Source organism: Anomalospiza imberbis, chromosome 22, assembly GCF_031753505.1.
Source record: "Anomalospiza imberbis isolate Cuckoo-Finch-1a 21T00152 chromosome 22, ASM3175350v1, whole genome shotgun sequence".
Taxonomy (NCBI): Eukaryota; Metazoa; Chordata; class Aves; order Passeriformes; family Viduidae; genus Anomalospiza; species Anomalospiza imberbis.
Window position 1 is genome coordinate 6574983 of NC_089702.1, and position 15220 is coordinate 6590202.

Consider the following 15220-nt stretch of genomic DNA (forward strand, 5'->3'; position numbering starts at 1 on the left):
CCCATTCCCCCCCATTCCCCCCATTCCCCCCATTCCCCCCATTATCCCCCATTCCCCCCATTATCCCCCATTCCCCCCATTCCCCCCATTCCCCCCCATTCCCCCCATTCCCCCCATTATCCCCCATTCCCCCCCGTTCCCCCCATTCCCCCCCGTTCCCCCCCATTCCCCCCATTCCCCCCCGTTCCCCCCATTCCCCCCCGTTCCCCCCCATTCCCCCCCATTCCCCCCGTTCCCCCCATTCCCCCCATTCCCCCCCGTTCCCCCCATTCCCCCCCGTTCCCCCCATTCCCCCATTCCCCCCCGTTCCCCCCATTCCCCCCCGTTCCCCCCCGTTCCCCCATTCCCCCCCGGTCCCCGCGCGGCCCTCCCGTCCGCCGGGGGGCGCTGTGCGCGGCGGCGGCCGCTCTGTCCCGCCCCGCGCGCGCCGTGCGTTTCCGGGTCGGGGCGGGTGTAAATCGGGCCGCGCCGCCGCCCCCTCCCAGACCCGCGGCCCGCCGCAGCCGGAGCAGCCGCGCCCGCGCCGCCGCCGCCGCCATCCCGCGCGCCCGCCCGCCGCGCTCCCTCCCCGCCTCCCCCCCCCCTCCCTCCCGCCCTCCTCCTCCCGCTCCGCCCGGAGCGCCCTTCGCCCAACGCCGTTACCGGCGCCGACACAGGTAGGCCCGACCACCCCCCCACCCCCCCCATCGCCCCCCCACCCCCCCCCCTCCGCCGCCCCCCGACCCCCCCCCCCCGCGCCCCCCCCGGCCGCCATCCGGGTCCGATCCCCCCCGGGCCGGGCCCTCGCGTGGCCCCCCCGCCGCCCCCCCCCCCCCCCCCCCGCCGGCCGCGCCCTCAACGGCGCCCGCGGCCTGCGCGGCCTGTGCGGCCTGCGCGGCCCGCGCGCCCCGCGCCGCCGGCCGGGCCCGCAAACGGCCCCGGGGGGGCTCGCGGGCCGCCGCTGCCCCCCCCCTCGGCTCCCCCCCCTTTCCCCCCCCCCGCCGGAACCGGCCGGGGGGGTTCGGGGCGCCGCGTGCGTCACATGGCGCCGCCGCCCCCCGCCCGGGCCGGGAGCGGGGGGGGCCCGAGGGGCGTGGGGAGGTTTTTTTTTTTCCTTTCTTTTTTTTCTGCTCCCGTTTCCTTGGAGTTTGAATTTTTGATTTTTTTTTTTTCTTTTTAGGGCTTTTTTTTTTTTTGGATTTTATTTTTTGTTTTTTTTTTTTTTTTTTTTTTTGGGAGTTCTCGTTTTCCCGCCCGGGCCCGATTTTTCCGCCATCCCGCGCTGTTGTTTTCCCCCCGCCGGAGCGGGGAGGCGGCGCACGGACGGGCCCGCGCGGCGCCGCCGCCCCCCCCCGCGGGCCCCGGGATCTTCCCCCCGGGCCTGCTCGGAGCGGAACGGCGACCCCCGGTCCTGAGTGGGTTCGGAGCCCCGGCCCGGTCCGGGATGTTGAGGCCCATTTCCCCGCCGGGCTCCGGATCCCGTTCGGAGCCGCCGGCCCGGGATCCCCCTCGCCCGCCTTGTGCTCGGGCCCCATCCGACCCATCGGGGGTCGCTCCGGGACAGCCGCTCCACTCCCGCTGCCCCCGGTCCGGCTCGGAGCCGGGACCCCCGGCCCGGTTCCCCCCCCCGCGCAGGGCTGAGCTGGCTCCGGGGCCGCGTCCCCGCCTCAGGGGCGGGCTCGCTTCGGCGCCGCGTCCCCGGCTTTGGGACGGAGGTCCCGGCGCGGGGCTGCTCGGGGAAGTTTCCCTGCGGAAAGGCCTCGCCGGGAGCCTGGCCCGGGGCCGCTCGGCCCCTTTTGTCCCCGGGACGGGCTCGGGGCCCGCTCTGCCCTCGCCCCGCTGCCGGGGCTGGATGCCGGGCTCTGCTCCCCGGACCGGGCCGGATGCGGGGGGGAGGCCGCGGCAAAACCCTCCGGTGCCAGCGAGGCAGCGCGGCCCCGGGCCGGCCTCGGCCGCGGTTAAACTTTGATGGGGCAGAAGCGGAGGCCGAGATGGGAGTTTATTTAGCGGATTCCCGTGAAACGCTCGGCTGGGGCCGGCCGGGCTGTTTTGCAACCGCTGCCGACTCAGGTGGTTTGAAACCTGATCGTGCGCTCATGTGGCCTTATCTGGGTCTGAGGGAATCGCCTCGGAACCTGCTCCGAGGGGCCCCGCGCGGGCTCGGGAAAGCCCGTGGGGTTTCTTTTCTCCTTGTCTCCATAATCCCGGCTGCCCAGCGGGCCAAACCCCCAGGACTGGGGTGTCCGCTCCCGTCGGGCAGCTGCAGGAAGACTTGGGCTGGGAAAAGTGTGGGGCTCGCAGGGAGCAGCAGCTTCCCCAGACCTGTAGGGGCCACGATTAGCCCTCCGTGCCCCCTCGGCGTCCCCGGTTGTGTCCAGGAACCGTTTGTGTCCCCAGTGCTACCGGGGGTCACCCTGAAGTATTCGGTTGTCCCTCAGAGGAGCCCCTGCACGGGGCAGGGCTGGGAGGAGGCAGGGGCTCAGCAGGACCCTCGTGACCCCAAGAGTTGCTGGGTCCAGGTGGGATGGGGCCAGTTCAGCTCTGGAAATTCATAGGAGGAGAAGCCAAAGCACCATGGATCGTCCCAACACTTCAGGGGGCGATTTGAGGGGAGAAGCAGCACAGGGAGGCTGGAATCCGGCCTGGACAGGCTGGGGGGGATTGGCAGAGCCCCTCACTCAACCAGCCCCTCTCCCCCCAGCCGAGGCCCAAGCGCTGCCGCAGCCTGAGCCGACCCCGTGCTGCCCACCATGGACACCGGAGTCATCGAAGGGGGTCTCAATGTCACGCTCACCATCCGGCTACTGATGCACGGAAAGGTTCGTGTCTCCGGCCCCTCTGCGGGGAGCCCTGGCCTGGCACGGGGTGGGCTGGCTGCTTCCGTGGGATCTCCTGGAGCTGCGGTGGGGCCAGGAATGTGCTGCGGGCGCCGGGGCAGATCCTGGGGTGCAGCCAGCGAAGAAAATAACTCTTGGGGGTGGGCAGAACGACCCGATGGGAGCTGAGGTGGGAACAAGGTCAGCACAGCTGGGCTAAACCCCAGTTATCTGAGGGGCAGATCCCGAGTGCTCAGGAGCTTGTTTTGGCTGTGAAAAGAGCCGAGTTTAGGCTTGGGGCTCCAGGAGTTTTTAAAACGCTGACTAATGGTGCTTTTGTTTCCATCCCAGGAGGTGGGAAGCATCATTGGGAAGGTAAGCAGAGGAACAAACTCTCCTAGCCCTCCCTTTGCCCTTCTCCCCTGTCCCCCTGTCCCCCTCCCTCCCTCCCCACGGCCGCGCTGACGCCTCTCTCCCTTCTCTCGTCCCTCACAGAAAGGGGAGTCCGTGAAGAAGATGCGTGAGGAGGTGAGTGCTCGGGATGGGATGGCGGGCCGGCCGGGCTCCGCAGGCAGCGCGGCGGCGGCGGCGCGGGGAATGCCGGGAGGTGTGGGCAGGCGCGGCAGGAAGCCGAGGAGGAGAAGATGGCTGCCCGAGCCGAGGGAGGGGAGGAGGAGGAGGAGGAGGGAGGGCTCTGCGCCCATCGGGGGATCCGGAGGAATCCCGAGGCGCTCCGCGCGTGTGGCCCAGAGCACTGAGGTGGCGTTTGCCTCCCCGCAGAGCGGAGCTCGCATCAACATCTCGGAAGGGAACTGCCCCGAGCGGATCATCACCCTCGCGGGACCCACCAACGCCATCTTCAAAGCTTTTGCGATGATCATTGACAAACTGGAAGAGGTGTGTCTGCAGCCCCCTGCCGTCACCGCCCCGTTTCTCCCCTCTCTCCGGAAGAGCTGGCCCCGGGCCGGGCCCCCGGGGGCCCAGGGCTGCCGTTCCGCACGGGCAGCCGGCGCTTCCCTGCCTGGCCCCGATCTTTGTCCGGCGCCGCGCTGGGGCAAGGTCCAGCAGTGCTGGAGCCAGAGCCCCGCAGGGACTTTCTGCCCACAGCTTTGGAATCCCCCTGGCTCTGCTCGTGCTGCTGCCACTTCCCCCCAGCACACCCCAGGGCTGAGCTCTCTCCCCAGCCCTGCCAAGGAGCAGCTGGGGCTGCAGCTGTGCGGGGCTGGAGGAGCTGCATCGTGTCCCTGGTCCTGTTAAATCACTGACTTCCAGGGGGGATTTTGCTGCCAGATAACCTGGATCTTGCAGGTGTTAGAGCCTGCTCAGGGCTGTGATGTCGAGATTTCCACGTTGCAGGGAGCAGGAGTTGGGAGTGCTCTCCACCTGGTGTGGGGCAGAGCTCTGTGGCCCTCACCTTGCCTGTGGGGGTACAAATTCTACTGCCCTTTAGATTTGGGACACTACCCAGGCAGAAACAACGCCGTGCTGGCAGCCCTGTCCCCAAACCCCCCTGCTCTCACTGCAGCGTTAAAGGCTGCAGGGCTTGGAGCTGTTTGTGCCGAACGCAGGGAGCCAGAGTCCTCCACGGGCTGCACGGCTCTGCAGCGCTCTGGGCACCGGCCTTGGAGCTGAAGCTTTGCTTTTAGTAGGTCAGTTGAGCCCTGGCCTTGTGCCTCCCCTCCCCCTGCCAGCACATGACCGCTGTAATCGGCGCCGGGATTGTTTTTCCCGGAGCTGCTGCCTTGATCCCTGGTGCAGCGGGAGGCTCCGTGCTGACCCTGGAGCTGTGCAGTCCCCGAGCCCCTCCCCAGTCCCTTGTCCCCCTCCAGCACCGGTTCCTGCTTGGCTGAGGTGAGACCCAGCCTGGGCCAGTGCCTAAACCCATTTCCATTGAGGCAGCAGAGTTTGGCTGCTGCTTCCCCAAAATACGTCTGTGTTTTTTTTCTGGGCTGCTGAGGAAGTCCTGGGAAAGCCCCGAGGTCACCTTGGCCTCGGCCGCTGGTGCCAGCGTCACCTCCCTGTCCCTGTGCCGGGCACGTCCCCAGCGCGTGCCGTTCCAGCAGGGCTGAGCCCTCAACACCTCCTCTTCCTCGCAGGACATCAGCAGCTCCATGACCAACAGCACAGCTGCCAGCCGGCCCCCGGTCACCCTCCGGCTTGTGGTCCCCGCCAGCCAGTGCGGGTCCCTCATTGGCAAAGGAGGCTGCAAGATCAAGGAGATCCGAGAGGTGCGTGGTGCCCGGCCCGGGGGGGCCTACGGGGGGTTCAAGTGTCCCCAAGGGCAAATCCCTGTGCTGTCCCTGCCCAAGGGATGTGGCATCACTGGGGTTTTTTGGCGCTCCCTGTATTTTAGTGCTTGGCAAACTGAGACTCGGGGCAGACCCTTGTCTGCCCGGTTCTGTCTCTCACAGCCTGGCTTCCTGCTGCCCCTTTCCCGTGGCTCCTGATTGCCCTCTCCCCAGCCTTTCCCCAGATTTTGGAGAGGGAGATGGGCTCCAGGCCAGCACTGCCCTTGGCCGTGCCATTTAGCACTGGGTGCTGTTGGGTTAACTCTGCTGGAGTGGAGACTGGCTTGGCTTGGGTTACAGGGACAGGCTGAGGCCAGGTCCCCCTCTGCTGCCTCAGGCTCCTGCTGACCGAATTGTATCCAGCTGGGATTAAAGGACTTTATTTTGGGGGAAAGGAGGAGCTGGGGGGGGCAGTTTTGGCTATGTATAACCATGCACGGGGTTGGTCGCTGAGGTCTCAGCCCTGCCCGGGGTCTGACAGGCTATTTTTAACCCTCGACTTGGCAGAGCACGGGGGCACAGGTCCAGGTGGCAGGGGACATGCTGCCCAACTCGACTGAGCGAGCCATCACCATCGCTGGGATCCCACAGTCCATCATCGAGTGCGTCAAACAGATCTGCGTCGTCATGCTTGAGGTAGGGCCCCTCCTCGGGCCTGTCCCCGGGGAGGCTGGTGCTGCGGGGCATCCCGCTGCCCTTGGAGGGGTGGAAGTGCTGAGGAGGGAGAAGAAAACAGCTCCTGGGGGATAAAGGGATAGCTGGGGATTACAGCCTCATCCAGGTGAGGCTCGGAGCTGCTTAGACCCGGGGTCGAGCAGGGCCTTCGGAGCAGCTCATGGTGTCACCCACGGCCCTGCTGTGCTCCTGGGTGTCCTCCCTCGGCCCTGTGCCCAGGATGAGGACAAAGTCACAGTGCCCTGGGTGGCCAAAGGGCCAGCTGGAAGTGCAGAGCAGAGCCCTGGGCGTGCGGGGAGGGGGCTGTCGGTGCCGGCGGCGCTCGGTGTCTGACCTGTCCTCTCTGCCCGTCACGCAGTCTCCCCCGAAGGGTGTCACCATCCCGTACCGACCCAAGCCATCCAGCTCTCCCGTCATCTTTGCAGGCGGCCAGGTAAGGCCTCTCCTCTGCTCCTGGGGTGCGGGGTGGGGAGGGGCGGGGGTCGTACCGAGCCGCCAGCGCGCCCCGGCCGCTCCGCGTGCCCGTCACCCACGCCGTGCCCTCGGCCCCAGGTGGCTCTGCTGGGCCTCGGCCCCCTCCCCTTGTTGAGGGAGGGCAGCAGGGAAAAGGGCCGATTTGGGAGGAGAGGGTGCTGGAAAACGCTCCTGGAATTACCCGGCCAAAAAAAAAACCAAAAACCGTTTGCCAGTGTGGTGGCGGCAGTGGGGGTTTGAATGGGGCCGAGCTGCCTAACCCAGGCTCTGCCCCCTGCCTCGGGCTGGCTCCAAGGACTCGCTGTGACCTCCTGTGGGTGACTGGCCTGGAGGTTGGGGGTTCTCTGCTCTCTGCCACCGGTTCTCGGGGTGCAAAGGCTCAGCCTGTGCCGTGGGTAGGGCTGGGGTGCGCAGCAAAGGCTTCGTCTCTCAGGAGGGGAGGGCGTCAGAGAGGAGTAGTGCCAGGTGACTGGGCTGTAGTCCCTCCTGCGCTGAGCTGGGGAGTGGCCCAGCCCTGCCCTGAGCCACCTTACAGGGGACAGGTGTCCCTTGGGGTCCTGTCCGCTGTAACGCCCGAACCCCAGCCGGGCTGGCGGGGCCCGGGTGTGGGTCAGCTGCTCCCACCCTGCGCCCCCGGGGCTGCCCCGGCGCTCGGAGAAACCACGGCGACAACGCATCCGCTGCCTTCCTGCTGCCAGGGACACCCTCGGGGTGGGCAGGGCCTGGCTTTGTCAGTGGGGGCCTCAGTAGGCAGGGAAGGGGTCAGGGAAGGGCTGTAGCTGCCGCCGGCCTCCCCGAGAGCCGGGCCTGACTCTGCTCTCCTCCCTCCCAGCCCCGCCACGCTTGTTTTGGGGACGGACCTGCCGCCGTCCCCTTCCTCCCCACCCCTGCCCCTCTCCTTGCCTCTTCCTCCCCACCTGAACCCGGTCAGCCCCCCCCTCCCGCCTCCCCGACAGCTTCTCCCGCCGCTCTGCACCCCGGGGGAAGCCCCCGCGCCCCGGCCAGCGGCGGGGCCGCAGCGTGCGGACCCCCGGGGCGGGAGCCGGCCGCCTTCCCCATTAGAGCAGTGAGGAGCAGGCTTCCCACAGCCACGCATCTCTTCCCTCCCCTTGCCCCTCTTCTCCCCCTTCCTTCTTTCCGCCCCCGTCCCCGGCCCAGGCCCGCAGCAGCCCCCGGGCCCCGCTCCCGGTGGGCCTTGCGCTCTCTGTCTTCGCAGCTCAGAGTCGCGCGTAGAGCAGGGCGAGCCCTCGATCAGCACTGAGCTAATGCGGATGTTGAGTTTGGTGTTAGCGAAAGGTTTCGGATTGACAGCCCTGGAGACTGAAGTCCTCTAATTTATCCACAGGACAGGTACAGCAGCGGCAGTGCGAGCTACCCCCACACCGCCCCATCCATGTGCCTCAACTCTGACTTGGAGGGACCACCTCAGGAGGTGAGAGGGGAGTTCAGTCTCCACGGCCCGTTCAATCCTTGGCCTCTCTGAGACTGCCAACAAGGGTGGCATCCCTGTCCCCGTCCCCCAAAACCGACAACGGTGGCTTTTTGTGCTGTGGACTCCTGTCCACTGGGAACTGGACTCTGAGCCCACCAACCTCTCCTCACGCAGGCCACCCGGCAGCCACTGCATGGCAACGAACTTGGGCCAATTCCAGCCTGGGCTGCAGTTCTTCCGGTGACCTGGAAGTGAGGCTGTGTACCCCCCTCTCCCCCTCCTCTCCCACCCGCCCCCACCTGCCCGGCCCCCCCAGACCTCCCCAAACCTTAGCCAGCCAGGCCCCAGCCAGTGCCTCGCCCTTTCTGGGTAGCTTCAGGAGGAATCTGAAGTCTGTGGCTGTCCCTTGTAACCTCGGGGACACGGAGTTGTGGCAGGTCAGGCCCTCGCCTCGTTCCCCTCCGAGCACTGGGCCGTGTGAGCAGTGGTAGCCAGCGCCAGCACTGACCTGTAGCTTGCCCGGCGACGTTGTCCTAGGCGTGTGGAGTGACGAGAGGACTCGGAACGGGGCAAACTTTTTTTTTGGGGGTGGGAGGGGAGGCGGGGGAGCTGCCGGGCCGGGGCAGAGAGGGGCCAGGAGCAGCAGCAGGGCCGGCGGGGGCGTTGGATCCTCCCTGCCTGCGCGGGGGCGCAGGGATAGCAGCATTGTCGGACTCACCACACCATAACATCTTCATCAAGATCCCAGCCGTTCTCTTGTTGGTTTTGGTTTTTTTTTTTTTTTTTCCTTTTTTTCCTTTTTTTTTTTTTTTTCCTCCTTATTTTTTTGTCTGCCACCTTTTTTTTGGGGGGGGGACGGCACCGATTCTGCCCACCCCCTCCCCGTACCCGCCACGTCAGGCCAATTCGAGTAACCGCCAGCCTAGAAACTGCTTGTGACAGCATTTATCCGTCCCCGCCTCTCCTGCCCCACTTCCCTCGCCCCGGAGAACTCTCCACCTTGGCTCTCTGACTTCCTGGCTAGTTGAAATCTGTCTGTCCCTGGGTGGCTGTCCGATGGTTGTTAATAGGACTGTTTTCCTCCTTTTGTAGGCCTATACCATTCAAGGACAGTATGCCATTCCACAGCCAGATGTAAGTTTTTATTTACAACTTCTTGTCTTGAAAATCCACCCTTTTCCTCCCCCACCTTCCAAAAATTTTCTCCGTGCTTTCTCCACTCGAGCTGGTTCAGCTTGGTGCTGAACGCTCGATCTGATCTGAGCTCCCCAGATCCTCCCCCCCCCCAAAAAAACACTCACCCCCCCCTCAGCTGGCCCTCGTGCAGCCAGCTTCAGCCGGCCTCAGATCTCTCCTTGGATGCCTTCCCCACCTCCTCTCTGACACTCCCCTCCTCCTTATTATATTTTTTTTCCAAACCCACCTCTCCCTGGCTTGGCATTTCACACCAGCTCTGGCTTTTCCTTTGCCCCCCCGCCCCCCCCCCCTCAATTTGGCACGAGAACCGCCCCCCCCCAGCCAGCACACGGTGGCTGTGTCACGGTGGCTCTCCCGGGGCAGGGGACAGCTGGCCCAGCGAGCGGGCGCAGGTGGCAGTCGGGGAGGGGGGTTGGACCCGGCCCAGCCCGGCCGGGAGCGGAGGGACCATCCCGGCAGCGGCCGGCGCTGTCGGACACCTCCATCCTCTGGCACCCATCCTCATCCCGTAGGGGCTGCTCTCTGCTCCTGGCACCTGTAGGGCAGCGAGGGGGGTCTGGCGCGCCAGGCCGGGGGGACGGGGGCTCTGAGGAAGCCGGGCCGGCACGGCAGAGCCGAGCGCGCTCCGTGCCCGCTTCCCGCCGTGCCACGGGCACCTGCTCCCTCCTCCCGCTCCTCTCTGCTTCTGTTCCTGCGCTCCTCCAGCCCTTGCTGCACCGAGGGGAGGGTGGGCACAGCCCCCCGGCCCGCAGTGGCCGGGCCGGGGCAGCGCGGAGGGGGCGGGCGGCGGGGCCGTGTCCGTGCGGGTGCGCGCGGCGACTTCTGGCCCCTGGCCTCGGGAAATGGCTAACGCCAGCCTCTCTCTCTCTCTCTCTCTCTTTCTCCCTCTCCCTGTCTTCCCTTCTCCCTCCTTTAGCTGACCAAGCTGCACCAGTTGGCAATGCAACAGTCACACTTTCCAATGTCTCATGGCAACACTGGATTCAGTGGTATGGAAACTCCTTCTCTCTGTGTGCGTTCGTGCGCGGCCGGAGCCCAGCCCGGGCCGCTCGCGGGGGCCGTGCTCCCCCAAACCTAACCCCAAACTCTGCCCGGGCCCGGCCAGGTAACCGCTGCTCTTGTGACGTGTCTGGGGGCCGCAGGGACAGGGCCTCCACCCACCCATCCACGCTGCTTCCCTCCCTCCCTCCCTCGTGCCCGCCGTCCTCGCAGCTCTGCCAGCGCACTGGGAGACCCCCGGCCCGCAGCACCCGCTCTCTCCCCTCCGGCTGCTCCAGGCCTAAGGCAGGAGACTGCTGAGTTGTACCAAATTCGCTGTAGATTTGCTAAGATGGCTGGGGAAAAGACTAAGCCACCTTAAAAATAACAAAAAAAAAAAAAAAAAGAAAAAAAAATCAAAATTGCCCATTTGGGGCTCTAAACTTGAGACAGCCAAACTCATTGTGACTTGTATCTTAACAGGCGTTGACTCCAGCTCTCCAGAGGTGAAAGGCTATTGGGGTAATGATCCAAACACACGATCTGTAGTTGCTCTGTTGTGTATTGATGCTGCCCGGGGTCTCATTCTCCCTGATAGATGCTGCCTGGATGGGAGGGAAAGGGGGTTGAGGGGAGCCCCAGAAGGGCTGGAGGTGCAGCCTGGCTTGGCTGGCTGGGCCCTGGAGCACAGCTGGATAGCGGAGAGCAGCAGGACTGGGTGCAGGCTCAGCTGTCCCAGCGAGCTGTGGGCCCTGAGCTTTAACCCCCCACCCCAAAAAACACACAGAGGGGAGCAGCCCCTGGCCGAGGAGGTGCTGGAGCTGTCAGGAGCTGGAGCTGCTCCGGGAGTCGGGGGACAGCACCGAGTGTCCCCTGCCGTGTCCCCCTGCCGCAGCCCCGCTGCGAGGGCTCGAGGCTTCCCTGTCGCAGGGAGCGAGCTGGGGAAGGGGGGAAAAGTGGAAAAGTGTGTTCACAACGCCCCAGGCACACGAGCTCGGCCCTGTGTGGGGTGTGAGCAGCCTCCCAGCGCCTGCCTAGCACGCAGGGGCGGCAGGGAGGAGGAGGAGGAGGAGGGGAGCCGTGGCCTTTGAAAGCCGGAGCGGGAGTGGAGGCGAGTGCCCGGCTGGAGCCCCCCAGTGCCAGCCCCTTGCTCCGGGATTGTCCCACCTTGATGGAGCATCCAGGCCGGGAGGGGACACAGAGGGGAGAGCTGCAGGGCTGAGCGAGGAGAGGGGGAGCAGGGAGGCAGGGGTGGGGAGCAGCGGGCTCTGGTGTAACCTCCCAGCCTGCTGTGCCCTCCCCGCCTGCTCGGAGCCCTCCCAGGCAGCCTGAACCTGGCAGCACTTGGGGTGCTGCACCCCCCGGCTGCCCCCGTCCTCACCTGGGCCCCCTCTCTCTGTCTCCGAGCAGGTTTGGATGCCTCTGCCCAAACCACCTCCCATGAACTCACCATTCCAAACGATGTGAGTATCCCTGGGGGGCTGGGGGGTGGCTGCCCCTCTCACCGGGGCTGGGGGGTGACTGTGCTTGCCTTTGAGGTTGTGGTGGGCTCATGGCTGCATCCCAAACCAGGCCACTCTGGCTGCCACCACGTCCCTTGTCCCCGTACCAGTGATCTTCAAGGCAAAAAAGCCCTTTTTCAATCCCTTAACCCCCCCTTTTCCAACGAACACCCCACTCCCAGCGATCCCATAATCGTGGGACTGTTAAGGCTGGAGGAGGCCTTTAAGGCCACTGAGTCCAGCTGTCCCCCACCACTGAGCTGTGTCCCCAAGGGCCGCATCCTCACCATTTATTTTGGACACCTCCAAGGACGGTGTCCTCCCCTCATGCCCTGGGCAGCCTGTGGGGCTGGGACAGCCCTTTCCCTGCAGGAATTTCCCCCCGGAGGAGGCGGCAGGGCAGGATGAGGCCGAGTTAACCCCGTTTCCTCTCCCTTCCCAGCTGATTGGCTGCATCATCGGGCGTCAGGGCGCCAAGATCAACGAGATCCGCCAGATGTCCGGGGCTCAGATCAAGATTGCCAACCCCGTGGAAGGCTCTACTGACAGGCAGGTGACCATAACTGGATCTGCAGCGAGCATCAGCCTGGCCCAGTATCTAATCAATGTCAGGTGAGTCCCGCTGGCCTGGCGCGCGCCCTCCCTCCCCGTGCCCCGCATGAGGGGAAGGGCTCTCCTCTCTCCCTGTCCCCTCCCGTGCCTGCTGTCCCTGTCCCCGCTGCCTTTGCCTCCAGGAATGCTGCCAGGGTCAGGATGGGGCTTGGGCGGGGGGGAGCCTGGCACTCCGGGGGGCTCTGCTGTGCCCCCGCTGCGGGGGTGACAGGAGGGGCTGCCCAGCCCTGTCCCGGGGATCCCGAGCATCCCGGTGGGACGCTGCCATCCCAGAGAGCTGCTGGTGCTGCTGGCAGCACCTGCCTCTGCTCTGGGGCCGTGGGGGGCCCGGCGTGGCTGGGCCACCCCCGTTGGTGTCCCCGTGTCCCCCGTTCCCTGCCTGGAGCTGGGAGTGGCCTCTCCTGGCTGAGAGGGGCTGGGGGGTCCCCGGGCTGTGTCCCTGCTGCCGCGAGCAGCAGCTGCTGGTGGCTTTCTCTGGATTTCGGCTCCTTCCTGGCGCACGGGGGGACCCTTGGGGCCAGGCCGGGCTCCTCTGGGGGGTGTGGGGGTCCCGTGTGCAGCCGGGCCAGGCCTGGCAGCACCATCCCTTCCCTCCCTCCCTCCCTCCTTCCCTCCCTCCTCCTCCTCGCCCAGCTCGGCTCCTGCGCCGTTTTCGCTGTTTGTCCTGTGCTTTTTTTTCGCATTTTGTGCTGTTCCTTCCCTCCCACCCACACCCGTGTATTTTTTTTCTTTTTTTTTTTCTTTTTTTTCTTTTTTTTCTTTTTTTTTTTTTTTTTTTTTTTTTTTTTTTTTTTGTTGTTTTCCTTTTCTCCTCTGTTACAGTTTAGAAAGCGCTAAACCCTCCTCCCAGGCAGCCTCCGTCACGATCCCTGACCACCTCAGCATCAACCTCTCTCAACCCTCCACCCCTTCTTCTTCTTCCTCCTCCACCACCACCACCCCCTCGCTCGCCACCGCGGGGGCCTCCGACGCACCCTCCAGCCTCCCCAACCCTCTTCCGACCGCCCCTTGTGTCTCCAGTCTGCTTGGCATGAAACCTGTCCCTCTCCTGGCGCTAAATGTCGTGTCTGCGGCCAAAGGCGCCGCGGCGCCCGCCGTGCCCTGTGTCACTAACAAACTCAAAGCGGAGAAGCAAAGGTTTTCCCCGTACTGAGGCTGCTCCAGGGGGTGGCAGCACCAGGACCCCGGAGAGGAGACTTGGAACAGCAGTTGTTTTTGTTTTTTGGGTTTTTTTGGTTTTCCCTCTATATTTTTTTCCTCTTTTTTTTTTTTATCATTTTCGGTCTTTGAAATTTTTCCTTCGTACCGAGCTCGCGCTGCCGCTGCAGCAGCAGAGCTTTTCTTGCCGGCCGAGAGACTGTGTCCCTTTGTCCTGTGAGCGGTCACAACTCCTTCTCTGCCTGCCTGTAGTTGTTGCTCGTTACTTTTTTTATTTTTTATTTTTCCACTTCTCCTCCTTTTCCCTTTTTTGTTTTTTTTTTTTTTTTCTTGAGTAGTTTGGGTGCAGTTTTGGGGTTTGGGGTGGGATAGGGGGGTGAGGGGAGGGAAGGGACTTTGTGATTTTTATTTTTTTTTTTTTTCTGGGGGAGGGGGAACTGCATCCCCGGTGCCCTGGGGGCCTCACCTGTCCTCTCTTAACTGTCTGTACCTGTAATAAAGTTGCCACGGTGAGAATCTGCTCTGGTAGATCTGTGCCGCAGCGGGGCCCGGCCCGGGGGTCCCCTCTGCCTGGGGGGGGGTCTCCACCCCCCCATCCCCCCACCCAACACCCCCAAACCGCAGCGAGGGCCGAGCCCGGAGCCGCCGCGGCGTGGCCGGCGTGCCTGGGGGGTGGGCTGCCCTTGGGGGGGGTCCCTGCTGGCCCAGGGACCCTGTGCAGTGTCTGTGTGTCCCCTGCCGCCCCGGGGGTCCCTGCTGGAGGTGCCCCCCCCTTTCCCTGCACTCCCCCTCCTCCGCTGCCTCCTCCCCGCCCCACCTGGGGGTCCCGTGGATCTCCCCCTCCCAAAACTCTCGGAGCAGAGCCCGCCACGCTCAGCCCAGACCCCCCAGGACCCCCCCAGGACCCCCGCAGCGCTGTTCCGGGGCGGGGATGGCACCTCCCTTCCCCTGGCTGCTTGTGCAAAACCCCCCAAACCCCTGCTGAGGGGGGGTCCCCTTCCTGCCCCCCTGGAGGGGCTCCCCTGCCCTCCCCGACCGAGGGCGTCCCTCCCACCCCTCTCGGTGCTGGGGGGTCCCTCTGACGCCCTTTTCTCGTTGCAGGCTCTCCTCGGAGACCGGGGGCATGGGCAGCAGTTAGGGGGGCCCCGGACCCCCCCGCCTCGCCATCCATCTGCGGCCCCTTAGCACCGACCCAGGTTTTAAACTAGTTTGTACATTTTCGGTTCCTCCAGCCTCGCGCCACTCACCAAGGTTCAGTTTGTTTCAATTTTTTTTTTTTTTTTTTTTGTTTTTCGTTTTTGTTCTGTTTTTCGGGGTTATATTTTTTTTTTTTTTCCCTCTAAAATTAAAAAGCATTTTAATTCCTTCGTTCAGCTCTTAAAATTGCTGGACCCCAAATCTTAGTTTTATAAAGCTTCTCTCTCTCCTCTCCCCGCCCCCCCCGGCACCTTCTCCCCTCCTTTCCCCATTTTTTCGGCTCATGAAGTTCTGTTTTTGTCATGAAATGTAAGAGTGGAAGAAAAACGAAAAAAAAGCAAAAAAAAACAAAAAAAAAACATTTCAGTTTAGTTCTGTAACGTCAGGAAATTTTTCAAAAAAAAAAACTGAATAAAAAGATGGACTGGAGCTTTTCCTTGTGAATAGAACCTGCAGGATATTTTGGTTAATGGATCTGCCTGTCTCAGTCTTTATTTGAAACCCCCCTGGCTCTTCCCAGTACTCCCAGTATGGTCCAGTTTGGTTCTGGGGAGGGATAAACCACCCCAGCTGGTGCTTGGGATCCTTCCAGAGGGTGGAGGACCAACCCAGTGCTGCCAGTATGGCCCAGCTGGGTCTTGGAGCCCCACTGGAACGGGCTGAACCAGTCCTGGGGAGGGAACTTTGACCCTCCAGATGAATTTTTGGGGGATCTTTCCCATTTCCCTCCAAACTGGTCTGAAATGGGAACCCACTGTTGGTTCTGTTCCCCCTCTACTCCTCCCCCCTCGCTCCCCCTGGCACCTACAGGAGTGACAAAATCCCCTCCCCGTCCCCCCACCCCCATTTTCCCCCAGTCTGAACTGGGGGGGCAGCTCCCTCTGCCCCGGGGTGCTTTCAGCAGGACCTGCA

General features: G+C 64.2%; 1 protein-coding gene across 15 annotated transcripts; it reads left to right on the forward strand.

The window, feature by feature from the left end:
- Positions 1-496: 496 nt before the first annotated feature.
- PCBP2 (poly(rC) binding protein 2) lies at positions 497-14782 on the forward strand. Of its 15 annotated transcripts, none has more exons than XM_068212427.1 (16): positions 497-656; positions 2681-2798; positions 3147-3170; positions 3291-3323; positions 3576-3692; positions 4892-5023; positions 5591-5719; positions 6117-6191; positions 7578-7664; positions 7839-7904; positions 8757-8798; positions 9778-9850; positions 10323-10361; positions 11250-11302; positions 11784-11953; positions 12776-14235. In XM_068212427.1, the coding sequence occupies exons 2-16, from the start codon at positions 2730-2732 to the stop codon at positions 13104-13106; spliced, it is 1440 nt and encodes a 479-aa protein (XP_068068528.1). In that variant the 5' UTR covers positions 497-656; positions 2681-2729; the 3' UTR covers positions 13107-14235. The 15 variants fall into 15 exon arrangements, with proteins under 15 accessions (XP_068068528.1, XP_068068529.1, XP_068068530.1 ...); XM_068212438.1 differs by having other exon boundaries at positions 498-656; positions 14213-14782; XM_068212428.1 differs by lacking the exon at positions 10323-10361.
- Positions 14783-15220: the final 438 nt, after the last annotated feature.

Excerpts from the sequence above, each read along its gene's own strand:
- PCBP2 (XM_068212427.1), top strand. The coding sequence starts at position 2,730 with ATGGACACCGGAGTCATCGAAGGGGGTCTCAATGTCACGCTCACCATC. Across the intron at positions 5,720-6,116 it reads TCTGCGTCGTCATGCTTGAG|TCTCCCCCGAAGGGTGTCAC; the intron begins GTAGGGCCCCTC and ends CCCGTCACGCAG. Across the intron at positions 10,362-11,249 it reads AGAGGTGAAAGGCTATTGGG|GTTTGGATGCCTCTGCCCAA; the intron begins GTAATGATCCAA and ends GTCTCCGAGCAG.